General features: G+C 43.3%; 3 protein-coding genes across 3 annotated transcripts; all 3 read left to right on the top strand.

The window, feature by feature from the left end:
• Positions 1 to 294: 294 nt before the first annotated feature.
• LOC131679426 (uncharacterized) lies at positions 295 to 5,901 on the top strand. The gene has a single exon (XM_058960158.1). It carries the CDS (start codon positions 295 to 297, stop codon positions 5,899 to 5,901), a length of 5,607 nt encoding a protein of 1,868 aa, XP_058816141.1.
• Positions 5,902 to 10,307: 4,406 nt separating this feature from the next.
• Positions 10,308 to 13,016, top strand: LOC131682797 (TBC1 domain family member 15-like). Its single transcript, XM_058964551.1, has 3 exons — positions 10,308 to 10,709; positions 10,826 to 11,704; positions 11,783 to 13,016. The coding sequence occupies exons 1-3, from the start codon at positions 10,689 to 10,691 to the stop codon at positions 12,803 to 12,805; spliced, it is 1,923 nt and encodes a 640-aa protein (XP_058820534.1). The 5' UTR covers positions 10,308 to 10,688; the 3' UTR covers positions 12,806 to 13,016.
• A 298-nt stretch (positions 13,017 to 13,314) lies between these two features.
• Positions 13,315 to 14,486, top strand: LOC131680738 (uncharacterized). Its single transcript, XM_058961446.1, has 2 exons — positions 13,315 to 13,789; positions 14,051 to 14,486. Exons 1-2 carry the CDS (start codon positions 13,408 to 13,410, stop codon positions 14,221 to 14,223), a joined length of 555 nt encoding a protein of 184 aa, XP_058817429.1. The 5' UTR covers positions 13,315 to 13,407; the 3' UTR covers positions 14,224 to 14,486.
• The last annotated feature ends 846 nt before the right edge of the window (positions 14,487 to 15,332 follow it).

The following is a 15,332-nucleotide window of genomic DNA, read 5'->3' as shown; positions in this document are numbered from 1 at the left end:
TGGCATCATTTCGCTTGCGTGGGGGTAACGAAGGAGATCACGAACCAGAGCTGGAGCTGTCCCAACTGTACTACGGCAAAAGGGATCCGGCGAAAATCTACGATTTCAAACCAGACTCCAGCGATAGTGAATCAAGTCACAGACAGCATAAAGCAGAGACCAGGAGCCAGCCAGAACCAACTAATTTCCAGTACCCCTCAGTTGCAGCAGCGAGAACAGCAGCAACTGAATAAAACAAGCAAGTCGGTCAAGCAGAAGGCTCTTTCGGAACAACCACCCAGAGGATCTCTCTCAATGGTCTCATACGCATCTTCTAAGAACTCGCTGCTGAAACTGGAGCTATTGAAATTGGAAGAGGAGCATGCGCTTGATCAACAAGCAGCAGCGAAGCAGCGTCTGTACGTGGATAGGAAATACAACATTCTCCAACAGATGGCAAGCCGGACGAATGTGTACTCCCACGACGGTTTGAGTCGCGTGAACGACTGGATAAATGATGTCAACAAGCTTCAGAAGGAAGGACAGATGGTCGATTCGGCTCCAAAACACTTCAACCCACAACAAAATTCAACGCACAACGCTTCTGACAGGGCAGAAGACCATCGGGATATTTCGAATGGGCAGTGTTCGGAACAAAATGCATCGCATCGAAGTAACCAATCGTATTCTCGGATTTCTGACAACGGTAGCATACATTCTAGGCCAATTTCGGTACAGAATTCGGAAAGATGTGGCCCCTGTCCAGACAGTCAATCATCCGTTCGAATCCCCAGCCGCATCAACAGACCCAATTCGATCACCAATCCGGACCGAGCGGAGCAGCAGCAACTTCCACAGGACAGTGGCTTGACGTACCAACGCGCATCGAAGTATAGTCGATCCATTATACATCGGAACCCTTTAGAACCACAACAAGCTCGTCAGCCCACCCGGGCACAGCTTGCAGCTCGACAAGCAATATCAAGGGATTTACCTACATTCTCTGGTAATCCTGAAGATTGGCCGATCTTTCTGTCATCGTTCAACAGCACAACGGCGATGTGCGGATTCACGATGGATGAGAATATTATCCGGCTGCAGAAGAGCTTAAAAGGACGAGCATACGAAGCGGTGAAGAGCCGTCTGATGCACCCCTCTAACGTTCCAGGAGTGATGGCGACTTTGAAGATGATGTTTGGGCAACCTGAGGCCATTGTATATTCTCTGATCGCCAAGATCAATGCCTTACCACCTCTGAGGGAGGACAAGTTAGAGACTATTGTCGACTTTGCGGTGAATGTACAAAACTTCTGTGCAACAGTGGATGCGTGTGGGCTGGAGGACCACCTTTACAATGTCTCACTACTTCAGCAACTCGTCAATAAACTGCCGCCAACGATAAAGTTAGACTGGGCGTGCCATCGTCGAGCTCTACCCAGGGTCAACTTGGCGACCTTCGGGGACTGGGTCTACTCTCTTGCTGAAGCCGTGAGCACGGTGGCCGTCCCTTCGATTGCACAGGAGCATAAGCCTGCACGTAATGAAGGACGCGGTCCTAAGAAGGGCAACGCTTTCTTGAACGCTCACCTTGAATCACCTGAGCAGATTCCGGCATATAAGACGCCCAACGCAGACGCCAACGACAGGGCGCCACTCGTGCCCAAAGCTCGCGTCAACTACGACTGTCCAACGTGCAAGGGTACATGTAAAGCGGCAGACAAATGCAAGCGTTTTCTGGAACTATCTCGAGATGCGAGATGGGCTGCGGTTCGGGAATTTGGTTTGTGCCGAACATGCTTACGTCGTCACAATGGGAACTGCAAAGCAAAACCCTGCGGCAAAAATGGCTGTATCGTCAGACACCACGAGTTATTACACAACGACCAGAAAAACGAGCGTCCTCCACCAAATACCGTGCATTCTTTGTCTGTACAACCTGGACCGAGCCAAGGGCATGAGATCAACCATCATCGAGCATCGTCGTCTGCTATACTGTTCCGATACTTACCCGTAGTACTGCAAGGAATCAACAAGGCCGTTCATGCCTATGCTTTCTTCGATGACGGTTCAGAACTTACACTTCTCGACAGCGGGTTGGCTGACGAGCTTCAGTTAGATGGTGAAGTCAGTCCACTGTGTCTGCGGTGGACAGGAGGTAAAGAGCGTCACGAAGAGAGCTCTCGAATCGTTGACGTAGGAATATCAGGAGTAAACGGCAACACCAAGGTGTTTAATCTGCGTAACGTAAGAACGGTAGGAGAACTACAGCTTCCACGCCAAACTCTGGACATCACCGAGTTGTCGCAACTGTACCCACACTTACGAGGTCTGCCAATAGAACCGTATCATGAGGCACAGCCGCGTATCCTGATAGGACTGAAGCATGCACGGGTCGGTTTGGTTTTGCAAAGCAGAGAGGGTCGAATAGATCAGCCGATCGCAGCTAAGACAAGGCTAGGATGGACTGTATACGGTGGTTATGTCGAAGAAGCTCCCTATATAGTCCAATGTGCGTTTCACGAGCACCACCCAGAAGAACAGATGGACGAAAGCCTACATCGTAGTATGAAGGAGTATTTCGCCCTGGACAGTCTCGGAGTATCGAAACCGGACAACATACTCTTATCTACCGATGATCGTCGGTCACAACACCTGCTACAGTCACTTACAAAATTCAGAAACGGTAGATACGAGACGGGGCTACTCTGGCGATTTGACGACCTTCGCCTCCCTGACAGCCGCGCGATGGCACTTCGACGATTTTACTCTCTTGAGAAACGCATGGAGAAGGATGCAGTGTTAGCCAAAGCCCTCAACCGACAGATTGCAGATTATATTACCAAAGGATATATCAGGAAACTTTCGAGTCTGGAGCTCGCTCAATCATACGCTCGTACGTGGTACCTTCCCGTTTTTCCCCTAACAAACCCAAACAAGCCTGGGAAACTGAGAATCGTATGGGATGCAGCGGCCACGGCTTACGGCCAATCTCTTAATTCCGGACTACTGAAGGGTCCTGATCAGCTTTGTTCTCTATTCTCCATACTTCTTCAGTTCAGGGAGCACCGAGTTGGACTGACAGGAGACATCCGTGAAATGTTTCACCAGGTGGATATCCTAGAAGAAGACCAGCAGTGCCAACGGTTCTACTGGAGAGACGAGAACGGAGAAATCGCAACATACGTTATGCGTGTGATGACATTCGGTGCCTGCTGTTCTCCGAGCTGTGCTCAATATGTTAAAAATGCCAACGCCGAGCGCTACGCACAACTTCACCCGGTAGCAGCGGAAGTCATAACGAAAAGGCACTACGTGGATGACATGCTGGTGAGCGTAGAAACAGAAGAGGAAGCAATCAGTTTGGCACAGGAAGTGAAGCTCGTACACTCAAAAGGCGGGTTCGAAATCCGTAACTGGATTAGCAACTCTGGTCGTGTATTGGCAGCCCTGAAGGAAGAAACCATCGAAGAGAAAAATCTGGATCTGTCATCCGAGATGGCCCCCGAGAAGGTGCTAGGGATGTGGTGGTGTACGTCGTCGGACGCCTTCACCTACAAGGTCGGCTGGAGCCGGCATGATCGAGCGCTGCTAGAAGGCCAACGGTATCCTACTAAAAGGGAAGTACTCCGGGTGCTCATGACGATCTTCGATCCACTTGGACTGATTGCTAACTTCCTGATGTTCCTGAAGATTTTACTGCAAGAAGTTTGGCGATCTGGCGTTCAGTGGGATGACCCGATCAGCGAATCTTCATTCGAGAAGTGGAAGCGGTGGCTGCAGGTTCTTCCGCGAGTGGAACAGGTCACGGTCCCGCGATGCTACCGCATTCGGACTAGTTCCAGTGCAAATTATGAAGTACAGCTGCACACATTTGTCGATGCCAGTGAGAACGGCTTTGCCGCCGCCGTATATCTACGCTTTGTCCAGAACAAGATCGTGGAGTGCGTTCTAGTCTCGGCCAAGACACGGGTGGCACCACTGAAATTCACTTCAATTCCGAGGCTTGAACTCCAAGCAGCTGTTGTAGGTGCAAGATTAGCACGATCGATTGGAGAATCCCTTTCTATTCCAATCTCTAACCGTTTTTTCTGGACTGATTCCTGGGATGTAATGTGCTGGATAAACTCGGATCATCGACGGTACTCCCAGTTTGTAGCGTTTCGAGTTAGTGAGATTCTCGAAATCACTGAGATAAATGAATGGCGTTGGGTGCCCACCAAGCTCAACGTAGCCGATGACGCTACCAAATGGACTGGTCAGCCGGATATGACTCCCGACAGTAGATGGTTTAAAGGACCAGATTTTCTTTGGCGTCCGAAGGCGGAGTGGCCACAATCGCCGGCCAAAAGCGGTTCCACAATCGCAGAGCTTCGCCCCAATCTTCTATTACACTACACGGTCCCTGAAGCAGTAATCGATGTGAATAAGTTCTCCAGCTGGAAGCGACTCGTCAATATCGTCGGATATGTATACCGCCTTCCAGCCAACTGCAAACTGCAACTCCAAGGGAAACCGATCGTTTCGGGTCCACCAACAACAGAAGAGCTCAAGAAGGCAGAGAGCTACCTTCATCGCCACGCGCAACTGGAAGCGTACCAAGAAGAAGTGACCCTATTGCGTAGGGCACAGGAATTCCCGGAAAAACCACGCAAGCAAATTCCAAAGAACAGCGAACTGTACCAGCTAACGCCTGTACTCGATCAACGGGGCGTCATCAGGATGAAGGGTAGAACACGGTTCTGCGACTACGTAACAGAAGACGCAAAGAATCCTATTGTTTTACCTCGCGACCACCACCTAACCACCTTGATCATAGCATACTACCACCAAAAATACCACCACCAGAACCATGAAACCACTATAAATGAAATCCGACAGAAATATAAGATTTCGCGACTACGAGTTTGCTACGCTAAAGTCAGAAGGCAATGTCAACGTTGTAAAAATGATAACTCAGTTCCACGTCCTCCAATCATGGCCGATCTTCCGTCAGCACGGCTCGCGGCATTCTCACGTCCATTCACGCACGTTGGGATCGACTACTTCGGGCCAATGGAGGTCGTCGTCGGTAGAAGAGTGGAAAAACGATGGGGAATGCTCGCAACCTGTCTAACCATTCGTGCGATACACATTGAGCTGGTACACTCACTTAGCACGGACTCATGCATCATGGCTCTACGCAGCTTTATCGCCCGGCGCGGTTCGCCCAGGATGATATACAGCGACCGTGGGACAAACTTTGTCGGCGCAAGTCGAGAACTACGGAATGCCGAGTCCGCTATCAACCAACAAGCGATAATGGCAGAGTTCGTCAGCTCCGAAACTAAATGGTTGTTCAATCCTCCAGCTTCGCCGCACATGGGCGGCAGTTGGGAACGCCTGATCCGCACTGTTAAAAAGAATCTGGCCGCCATCTGCCCGACGAAGAAACCGACCGATGAAGTACTCCGGAGCCTTCTGACTGAGATTGAGAACGTAGTGAACTCTCGGCCATTGACCCACGTTCCGATCGATGATGAATCGGACTCCGCTCTAACTCCGAACCATTTCCTGCTCGGTTCCTCGAATGGAACGAAGCCACTCACTGTAAACGACGACAGCGGCATCGTGTTGCATCAAGGCTGGCGCGCATCGCAAGCGCTAGTCAATCAATTCTGGAGGCGCTGGTTAACAGATTACCTGCCAGAGATCACCCGAAGAACGAAGTGGTTCATCCATACGAAACCCGTGTGTGTAGGGGACGTCGTTGTCATCGTCGATCCGAAACTGCCGAGAAACTGTTGGCCGAAGGGAAAGATCATCGAGACCTGCAAGTCCAGAGACGGTCAGATACGGTCAGCCACTGTACGGACGGTGAATGGCGTGTACGAGCGGCCTGTAGCCAAGCTTGCTGTGCTGGATGTTCGGCGCGACGGGAAGTAAGCCAACCACAGGATGGCGTACTGGGGGGGCAGTGTTATCGGACACAACTGGTCCGCGCGCACCTCTACTGCTACATGCCTTGGTCCGCACTCTGCACGCATCGAACCGTAGAAAGCCAACCCACTGGGCTCGTAGCAGGTATAGACACCTGTCAAGTGTCACTTCGGCAGGTATAGACTTATGTGATTTGTCACCCAGGGTGAGTAAGCAAAAAGTCCAAGTTCAACACCGTGTGAGGTTCGTTATCCTTTGAGATAGAAGTTTAGTTTAAAATTCAAATACTACCTAAATATCGATAACATTAAATCCACAGGAGTGACACTATTAGCTAGGTAAAACTCTAAAACATAGGTATTCTGGGATATATTCATATATTTACAATTATCTAACTAGCAGGGTACTGCCCGCACGAGATTTTGTGCTCTAACCTAACATTTACTCATCATTGCGCTACTACGAGGTGAGAAACTAACTAAAAACTACTGGAATATCTTCTAAATACTTACAACTAAATACTTACAAACTACAGGATATAGTCCGTGGCCAATAAACACCTGAATTGCTGGCAAGACATCCGGCTACGAACACCTTAAAAGGAACTAAACGTAAGTCGAAAACTTATGATCTTAATGATTATTCTTATATACAATTATATCTAAGTTTATAACTAAACAACATATATAACTAAAATTTAGAAACTTACCAACGAACTTACCATGTTAAAACCTTTGATCCTATACAGGAAAATTACAATCTCTCTCTGTCTAATCGAAACCATACGTCGGTTGTTTTATTTACTGGAGATTGTAGTTTCGGAATAATCCCTAAAAGCAAGTTGACTGAAACTGTCAACAGGATCTATACTTGGCGGTTCATTTGTCCCTAATTGAGTTCTACAAGATGAGCACACTAATAAACTCATGATGAATGACGTTCATGTTTGACAATTCTCGGTGGTTTGTTTACTTTGTCAGTTGCGTGAGTTTGAGTGCAACTGGCGTTCATCTGTTACAGTAAAACTCACGTAACTCCCATGTAAACAAACCACCGAGAATTGTCAAACGACGTTCACCCGGCTCATTTTGTGGGGTTATGTCGGTTGGTGTAAAGCCTAATATCCTCTCAAGGTTGTTTTTACTGTTGATTTTTTGTCTACTAAAAACGATCGAGAAATGTCAGCCATGTTCTATTTTTATGCAAATGCACAATAATATCCATAAATAAAAAACTTAGGGCATTCATTCGAACATTGTGATGAATTTCATAAGACTGTTCTATGAAAATCATTATTTCTACTATATTTTCTGCTTATAAATGTCAGCAATTTTCATAAATGGGCACCTATGGCGTTCAATCGGACATTTTCATAAATTTCGTAAGACTGTCTTATGAAAATAATAAGAGATGGATTTGGAAAATTTCCCCTCCAAATCATAAGACAGACTTATAAAATCCATTTAAAATCCTTATGTCTGAAAGTCATAAGACGTTTTTATGGAAATTCAATGTAAATTTTGCTCGGTGTAAACAAACAGCTTTATCAACACCAGATACACTGACCGAAATGGACGTTTAACAAATTTTGACAGAAAATGCGCAAGTGCCAACTGTTTCGCTACTGGACTCCGGGCAGTTCGATTTAGTGCTGTCGCGACAATATATTGCTGTTAGAAGCAAAGTCTGAAAATTGAAAACTTCGTCATAAATATTAATTTAGAATTGCATCAGCAAAGTAGCCAATATTGCTATTACTCATCAACTGTATTCTCGAATATGTCCTCTATAGTTCAATGAAAAACAAGTAGACAGGTTCCGTAACGTAAATCAATGCGTTTTCGAATTGATTGAGTATTTTGCAAAATATGTCGAAAAAATAATTCGTCAAGCATTCATTAAAACTAGAAGTCACTTGATGTTTACATAATATTCCTGGTTGCCAGAACTAGCAGATAAAATAACTTGATAAACCGTGCAGTCAAATTTGCGGGTTTTCTCTCCGCGTGTCTTTATATTTTAAGCAGATTTTATATTCAAATTTACGTTGAATTTACCTAATTTTGAGTATATCCCAAACAACTCAAAAGTACTTTCCTCCACGGAAGAACTAGACTGAGTCGAATCTCTCGTTTTGTTTTTGACAACACAAATAAGTGCGAAAACGACGCACAACTCAAAAGTAAGTTAAAAGAACTTATTCTTTGGGTTCTTTTATTTTTCCGTGTACTTTATTTTATCAGTGCAAAATATTTTTGACATTAAAAATGTCTTACTCCACTATCTGGGGCTAGGTGTCATTCTAAAATCTAAACTATCTCCCATGTAACGAAACTATGTAAGGTTTGCACGCTTATAACTCCGATATTACTAGATGGATTTTAATCATTCATACACCAACCGATTCAGAAACACCTAACTTAAATATTGATAATAATTTAATATCTCCCCAATAAAAGTAGACTTTTGGAAATTGGTAAAATTAAAAAGTTCACGAAAAACGGGAAAATTACCATTCGTGAGGCAGATTTCTCAGACACAGCCGTCAAGAGAGGGCAGCTTAGTTGCTCAATGAAACACGAAAAGTCATAAATAGAAGCAACGCATGTCCGTTTAAATCAGTTGTTGTTCTTATCCCATATGAGCAACATCGTCTCCGGGCGATGCAATAAGCGCTATCGATTTTCGGTAACGTTGGCATTTGCACACACTCGCACCTAAGTGACTAAACCATATACGGTTAGTTTATAAATAAAGGTGACGCGTACCCGTTTGAATCAGTTTTTGTTCTTATTTCGAACGGGTAAGATCATGGCTGCAGCGTCTGGGCACTACAATAAGCGGTAGACGCTATGCATTTTCGGCAGCGGTGGCCGTGTGCGGATTTTTCGGGTACCAGCGCGGTGTCACAGAATGATTTGCAAAGTGGGTGGGAGGGGTGGTTTGGATTTAATTCTATACGGTGTGTGCTGCTTAAGAGCGTTGCGTTTGAAAAAAATATATTTATTTTTATGCATGCGTGTGCGTTGTAACTTGTTAATCCATGTTTACGGCGCTTTGTAGCTGCGTAGGGTAAAGAGCCTATTGGTTTTTTATGTTTCATATTTCGGTTATATGTTTTTTATCAATAAGGCATCTGACAACGTGCTTCTGTAGTTATTGCACTGTTCAGCAGCGTAGTATTTTATATAGGAGAGTACACTCAGGTTTTTTTACGCGGATTTTGAAATTTACGCGGCTTTCATTAACGCGTTTTTTTTAAATTTACGCGGTTTTCATTTACACGGCCTGTATCCCCTGCGTGAAAACTCTGAGTGTAATTGCAGCGGAAACAATCACATTCCCAGCAGAACTTTTTGTTTTATAATTTCAAACACTTTTGTTTCGTACTGCACACAACGGAAAATTTTAAAACAGAACTTACCGTCCCAGCAGCATTTGAAGCTTTTTCGATTCAAATTCAAGCAATGTCTTAAGCGTTACTGGACTTAAAATTGTTTTCCCAGTTTATCCAGTCAGAATATCTGTCCTACCCTATATATTTAAAACACAGTTCTAATTGCGTTTTAAAGTATACAACAAATAGAACGGTTGGGTATACTAATTTAAATTTTAAAATAAATCTTTTAAATCATGAAACAAACCGCTGTACTGAAGATATAATTATGTCCTCCTATTACCACATAAAACACCTATATAACATAAAACGCTGCAGAATTGGTTTAATAATACAATGTTTACACTACAGAGTTATAACACGTTTTAATAATTAGCAACAAGAAAAATGTCACCAAGATAGCATAAAAACCTGTTTTAACTGGTAGTGCGAACGTTGCATAACAATGTAATTTATCAAATAATTTCATTTTTTCCACCACTAATCGATCAAGAAATACTTAAACGTTAGATTGCTTACTTAAATTCATTAGTAAATTATTGAAAATTTAAATGGAAAATGAAATTTCATATTTCATGGAGAATCTGTATATTTCCGTTGGCGGGCGTGGGCTTCCTCATCACAGCTCTCAATATGGAACTTTTCTTTTGAATATATTTTCTGGACAGACCAGCCTATATTTACTAGATGGATCAGCCAAACAATGCCAATCACCTAGTGAGATACTTGATTAATTAATAGATTACCGTTAAAAGACCTTCAAAAAATTATGTTTTGATGGGGAGGGTATATAGCAAATTGTAACATATGAAAACAGGCGAGTGAACAAGAACGTGAGTCGATATGTGTGATAGATAAAATTCATTTGCACGCTCTTGAAAAATGCTACATTTTTAATGTCACCGTGGTCGTGTCCTGTACACAACCCTTTAATTTTTTAATTTATCAAAATGAACATTTTTTACGGTGCGAACTTATCGTTTAAATGTCAAAATCATGTTTGTCATATTTTTGGATCACTTTTGATTACGAATTACGAGTTCATTGTGCATTTTGCAACTGCGTGCAAGTGAAAATTCCTCCCATTTTGAGTGTTTAAAGCTGTAAAATCAGGCAGAATGGTTAAAAAACTAGTAAGAGTTTGCCAATTCATGTTTTTACTTTAAATTTGAGGATATCCGGTATAATAATAATATCTAGCAAACATATTCGTCGTCAATAAAACACCCTAGTCTGTGTAGCTTTTGTGTTTGAGCTGGATCTAAAGGAAGCAGAAGGGGGTTTTTGTTTCGCCTTCTTCGTGGAAAGTGTCATCAGCAAATAAAACTAACTTAGCACCAATCAAAATAACAAAGATTTTTTTTTGGTTCCGGCCAAGTCCTGAAATTCGAGGACAATGGAAACCGAACGTGTCGAGGTATGTGCGATAACTTCATGTGTTAAACTCATTATTCTTAAATTTATTAAACTGTATGTGTATGTCGACCTTCGGGGTTTCCGCACAAGAAGTAATAATATCTGTTTCGATTGTAGGAAATTTTTATGCAGCATGGTGTTATGCTGAAAAAAGCAAGCGCTACTTATCTTTCGGCACTTAACACCGAGGGAGTACTGACTTTCGGTCGATTTTCAAAAGGTGATCTACACTTTTTCGAATGGAAACAGGCGGAAACATGCGAAGTTTTAGATACTGAATGTCAAGACAGTGGTTGGTCCCTAGTCGATACGATCGAATCTACCTCGTCGATTCCAATCCCAGCAGCAAACGATGACAGCAATAACCCAACCGACACAAACTGGATTCCAGAACATCATTCACAAAAACCAAAAATTTCCATTCAAGTTCTCTTCCGGGATGTGAAGGGAATCGAATATAGCCGAAATGAGCTTAGATTTTTTAATCAAGACTTAAGCATTCATAGTCTGTATCTGTTCCATCATGGATCGCCTTTTTCTTTTGTGGATTTTCTCGAGCGGAAGCAATTTATCAGAAAAAGTGCCCGACGAAAGCAATTCTTCCACTGCCTTCCAGAGGCAGACAACGATAAACTACAAAGATCTTTCTCAGAGCTCAACATCGAGGCCATCCGGAATCGTCCACGCCCAAACCCGTACTATGATTTCATGTCGAAGCTGGCCAATGTTCATAATCAAATATTGCCTTTGGGTAGACAACCAGAGTCTGAGTTGAGAATCCGATTGAGCCCCCAGAACGAAACGGAAGCTGTTGGTGAACGCAATGGCGGTGAAACGATCAATGGTATAGAGGAAAATACAGTCAGCAGAAAATTAGTTCCAAGACCTCCGGCTCAACGAGGGTCGCCATTAGATGCGGCGAAGTGGTTGGAATACCGGGCGCCCAATGGGTCCATTATGGACCCTGATCGGGTTAAAGATATCATCTTTCGAGGGGTAAGTAATTGCATTGGGTGTAATTGAAGCAATCCTGAAAGACTTCTAATATAAAACCAATTTGTTCTCTTTTTTCAGGGTATCAACGAGGACATCCGCGCAGAAGTGTGGAAATATTTGCTAGGGTTGGATATTTGGGAGCATTCCACAGCGCAGCGAGACGAACGAAGGGGAGCTAAAACTCAGGAATACTTTCAAATGAAGCTGCAATGGTTGACCATAACTTCGGTTCAAGAACATAATTTCACCGGATATCGGGAACGAAAGTGTCAGATCGAAAAGGACGTCAAACGAACCGATCGGACGTACGACTTTTTCGCCGGGGACGACAATCCCAATCTTGCCAAACTGTCGGACATTTTGATGACGTACGTGATGTATAACTTTGACCTCGGTTACGTGCAGGGAATGAGCGATTTGTTGGCACCTATTTTGAGTCTGGTGCAAAATGAGGCAGAGAGTTTCTGGTGCTTTGTGGGCTTCATGCAGAAAGTGTTCAGCAACTTTGATATTGATCAAAAAGGAATGAAGCAGCAATTGGAGCATTTGCGAACTCTGTTGGCCTTCGTAAACGAGGACCTGTACAACTATTTGAAGGAGAACCAATCGGAAAACATGTATTTTTGTTTTCGTTGGTTGTTGGTATGGTTCAAGCGAGAATTTTCCAATAAGGACATAATGCAGTTGTGGGAAGTGCTTTGGTCCGGTTTGCCTTGCCCTAATTTCCACCTCTTCGTATGTGTAGCCATACTTGATCAGGAAATGGACGTATTCATCAACGGTCAGTTCACTTTCACTGAAATCCTTAAGCACGTGAATGAGCTGTCGGGCAATTTGAACTTGCTAGCCGTTCTCGAGCAGGCCGAAAGCATTTACCTACAGGTGAAAAAGACGCTGGACACATCCAAAGAACCCCATGTGGAGCTGAAGAAGCTAATCGGCGAGGAAGTCAGCCCGGACGGGGCCGGAAGTGCGGCGAGTGACGAGGATGACGACAGTTGTATGTCAATTGTAAACGAGAAGTCTCCCGAGGATCAGGAAATGTTGCAACGAAAAGTGGACGAGGCTTGCGACCTATCAATGAGCTATGCGTTCTTCTAATCTAATGCACCAAGAAGAGTGACGAGGCGGAAGTTGCGCTGCTAAGCTACTTTTATAAGTTTGTTCACTGTTGGTCCCAGTTGAGTGGTTAGGAAGAGGTTGAATCGAAATTTTCCCCTGAAATTGGTTACGATCAATATTCATGTAAAAATTTAAATCTTTGTAGAATATGTACAGCGGTGTTTATTAAAGTTATTTTCAACAATTTCTATTACACATTGCTGGTATTGTAGATGACATTCCTTATGACTCTTTTTTTTTTTTTTTCGAATTCTGGATATGTAACGAACAACTCCTGAAAATAAATGTATTATTCCATAGTATTTGTATGTACCCTATTTTCGCTGAAATGAAATTGGATTAACCCAATAAAGACAATTTTATTTGGTGTATGAAATGGAGTTTCAACACCTTTTACTGGATTGCAACATAAAACGATAAGTTTTGCTTTTGGAATTACTTACAGTGTATGCTTTTATCGTTTGACGTTCCTGTTCCATTGATGTTAGAGAAAATTTGTAAACAATCTACCAGATACGGATCAGCAAGTAATTTCTTTGTGTTATTGCCATTGTCGCTAGAGGTTTCCTTAGGTTTTCCAAATGAAGAAAACAGCGGAAATGGAAAAATCCAAGCAAGCAAAAGATAAAACCATTCGAAATCGCAACAAACGTAAGTGTAAACGCAAAAAGGGTGCCAAGCAGCTGAAGACAAATTTTGATCAAAGTTTTCCCCGTGAGAGAACTAGCGTTCCCAAACCATCACCACCATCAACAGGTAGTGCGATGCTTTTTAACACACCTCCAAGTTTTGTTCAGTTGAAAAACGCACAAAATGTTTGGATAAAAACTTATCAAAATGCGGTTAGATGGCAGTATCAACATCAACTCAACTATTGGAAACATTGCACGCTACGATTGCGGGAGGAAAATGCACGCCTTAGACGGCGTCTTGCTGTACAGGATTCAGAGGAGGAGGAAGAAGGTATGTAGATGTCGATGTCTGTGCTGGAAAAATAATTGAGTTTGACTGGTTTTGAAAATATGCATCAGTCACGAGATTAACATACTCTGTAACACTTCAAACAGCAGACGTCGTCGTGCCTTTTGAATTAGTTTAGTATCGCGATCACTATCGCCCTGCAGACAAACTAGTTGCGTAATAGTAGTTTAAATCCACCCGCCACATGATTTAATTTTGCTGATTTACTTTTCTGTTTAATTTCTCATTCCAATCGAATCGCAGAAGCCGAAGCTCGTGCACAACAACAACAACAACGAAGGCATGGAACTACTGCTGTGAAGGGAGAGGAAAGTGCGGATGAGGCTCTACTAGACGAGGAGTTTATTGCGTTTATGGAAGTGTCCGCTAGGCATCGCCTGGAACGAAGGAGGTTAAAAAACGAAAGTGTTCATTAATTAGATTTATGAATAAATTAAGACAGATTAAATATTTCGAAACCATCACACGACCAGTTTGCCAATCCATCAGTATCGCTTTACGTAACATAGAGGGCATGGGAAACGGCAAACAACGGAGTCCCATCGGGGTATTTGATTGAATTGTTAATGTATGAAAAAAGATTACTTGTAGTTTCATTAAGTTATACATTGGTTGAGATGTTTGTGTGATCTAGTAGTAAAATATGTCGACTATCAATCTACGTCGTTTGCAATGATATACCTTATTGTCTTAATTCTGTTTCTCTATTTCTATAATAAAAAAGAATTGATATATACCATAACATTCTTCACCTGAAAATTCAATACCTCACATACTCCCAAAGACCTCATTTAGGAGGGTAAGAAAAATAACGGAACAAAAGCAAGAAGAGCTAGTAATTCAGTAGTTCGAATCGCCGGTGATAATGCCATCACGTTTCAAGCTGTTTAACATAGTTTTGTCTACATAAAACAGCCGAAAGCTGTAAAACATAATTACATTTACTGCTGTATCATGGAGTTATGAGCTCGTGCTTTCGTCGCACCTGTTTCACGAATTTTCCGCCGTTATCTCGGAGCTCCACTGGATCCATGAAATGGCTCAACCTTTGAGCCATTTAACTCTCGACTCTTCTCTTGCTTATCGTTTCTATCTATTACGTCGCCATTTAGCACTCGTATCAGTGACCCATTTAGCTGCTGATACCATGAGCCAATTAGCTTCTGTTAGTCATAGTCTGTGAGTCATTGAGCTCCCTGCCTTATCAAGATCAACTCGGATAGTCCACGGTGGTAAATGCACACTACTCCAACTGAGACTTCCCCGGCGGAAGAATTTCTCCCGACACCGATAGTCACTTCCTTGAACCATTTAGCTCCCAGCTTTATCGAAATCAACTCATATATTATCCGGCGCTTAAATTACCCTACTCCGACTCCGAATTCTCCGGCGGTGGAATTTCTCTCGGTACCGATGTCTGTTTCGTGAGCCAATTAGTACCAATTTTTGTAACGATATAGGCGGATAGTCCACAGAGGCGCGTTCCTACTGTGAATTCCCCGGCGGAAGATTTCTTCCGATACCT

Source organism: Topomyia yanbarensis, chromosome 2 (genome assembly GCF_030247195.1).
Source record: "Topomyia yanbarensis strain Yona2022 chromosome 2, ASM3024719v1, whole genome shotgun sequence".
NCBI classification, from domain to species: domain Eukaryota; kingdom Metazoa; phylum Arthropoda; class Insecta; order Diptera; family Culicidae; genus Topomyia; species Topomyia yanbarensis.
Note: the sequence above shows the minus strand (reverse complement) of the source record. Positions and strands in the feature narration are given on the sequence as shown.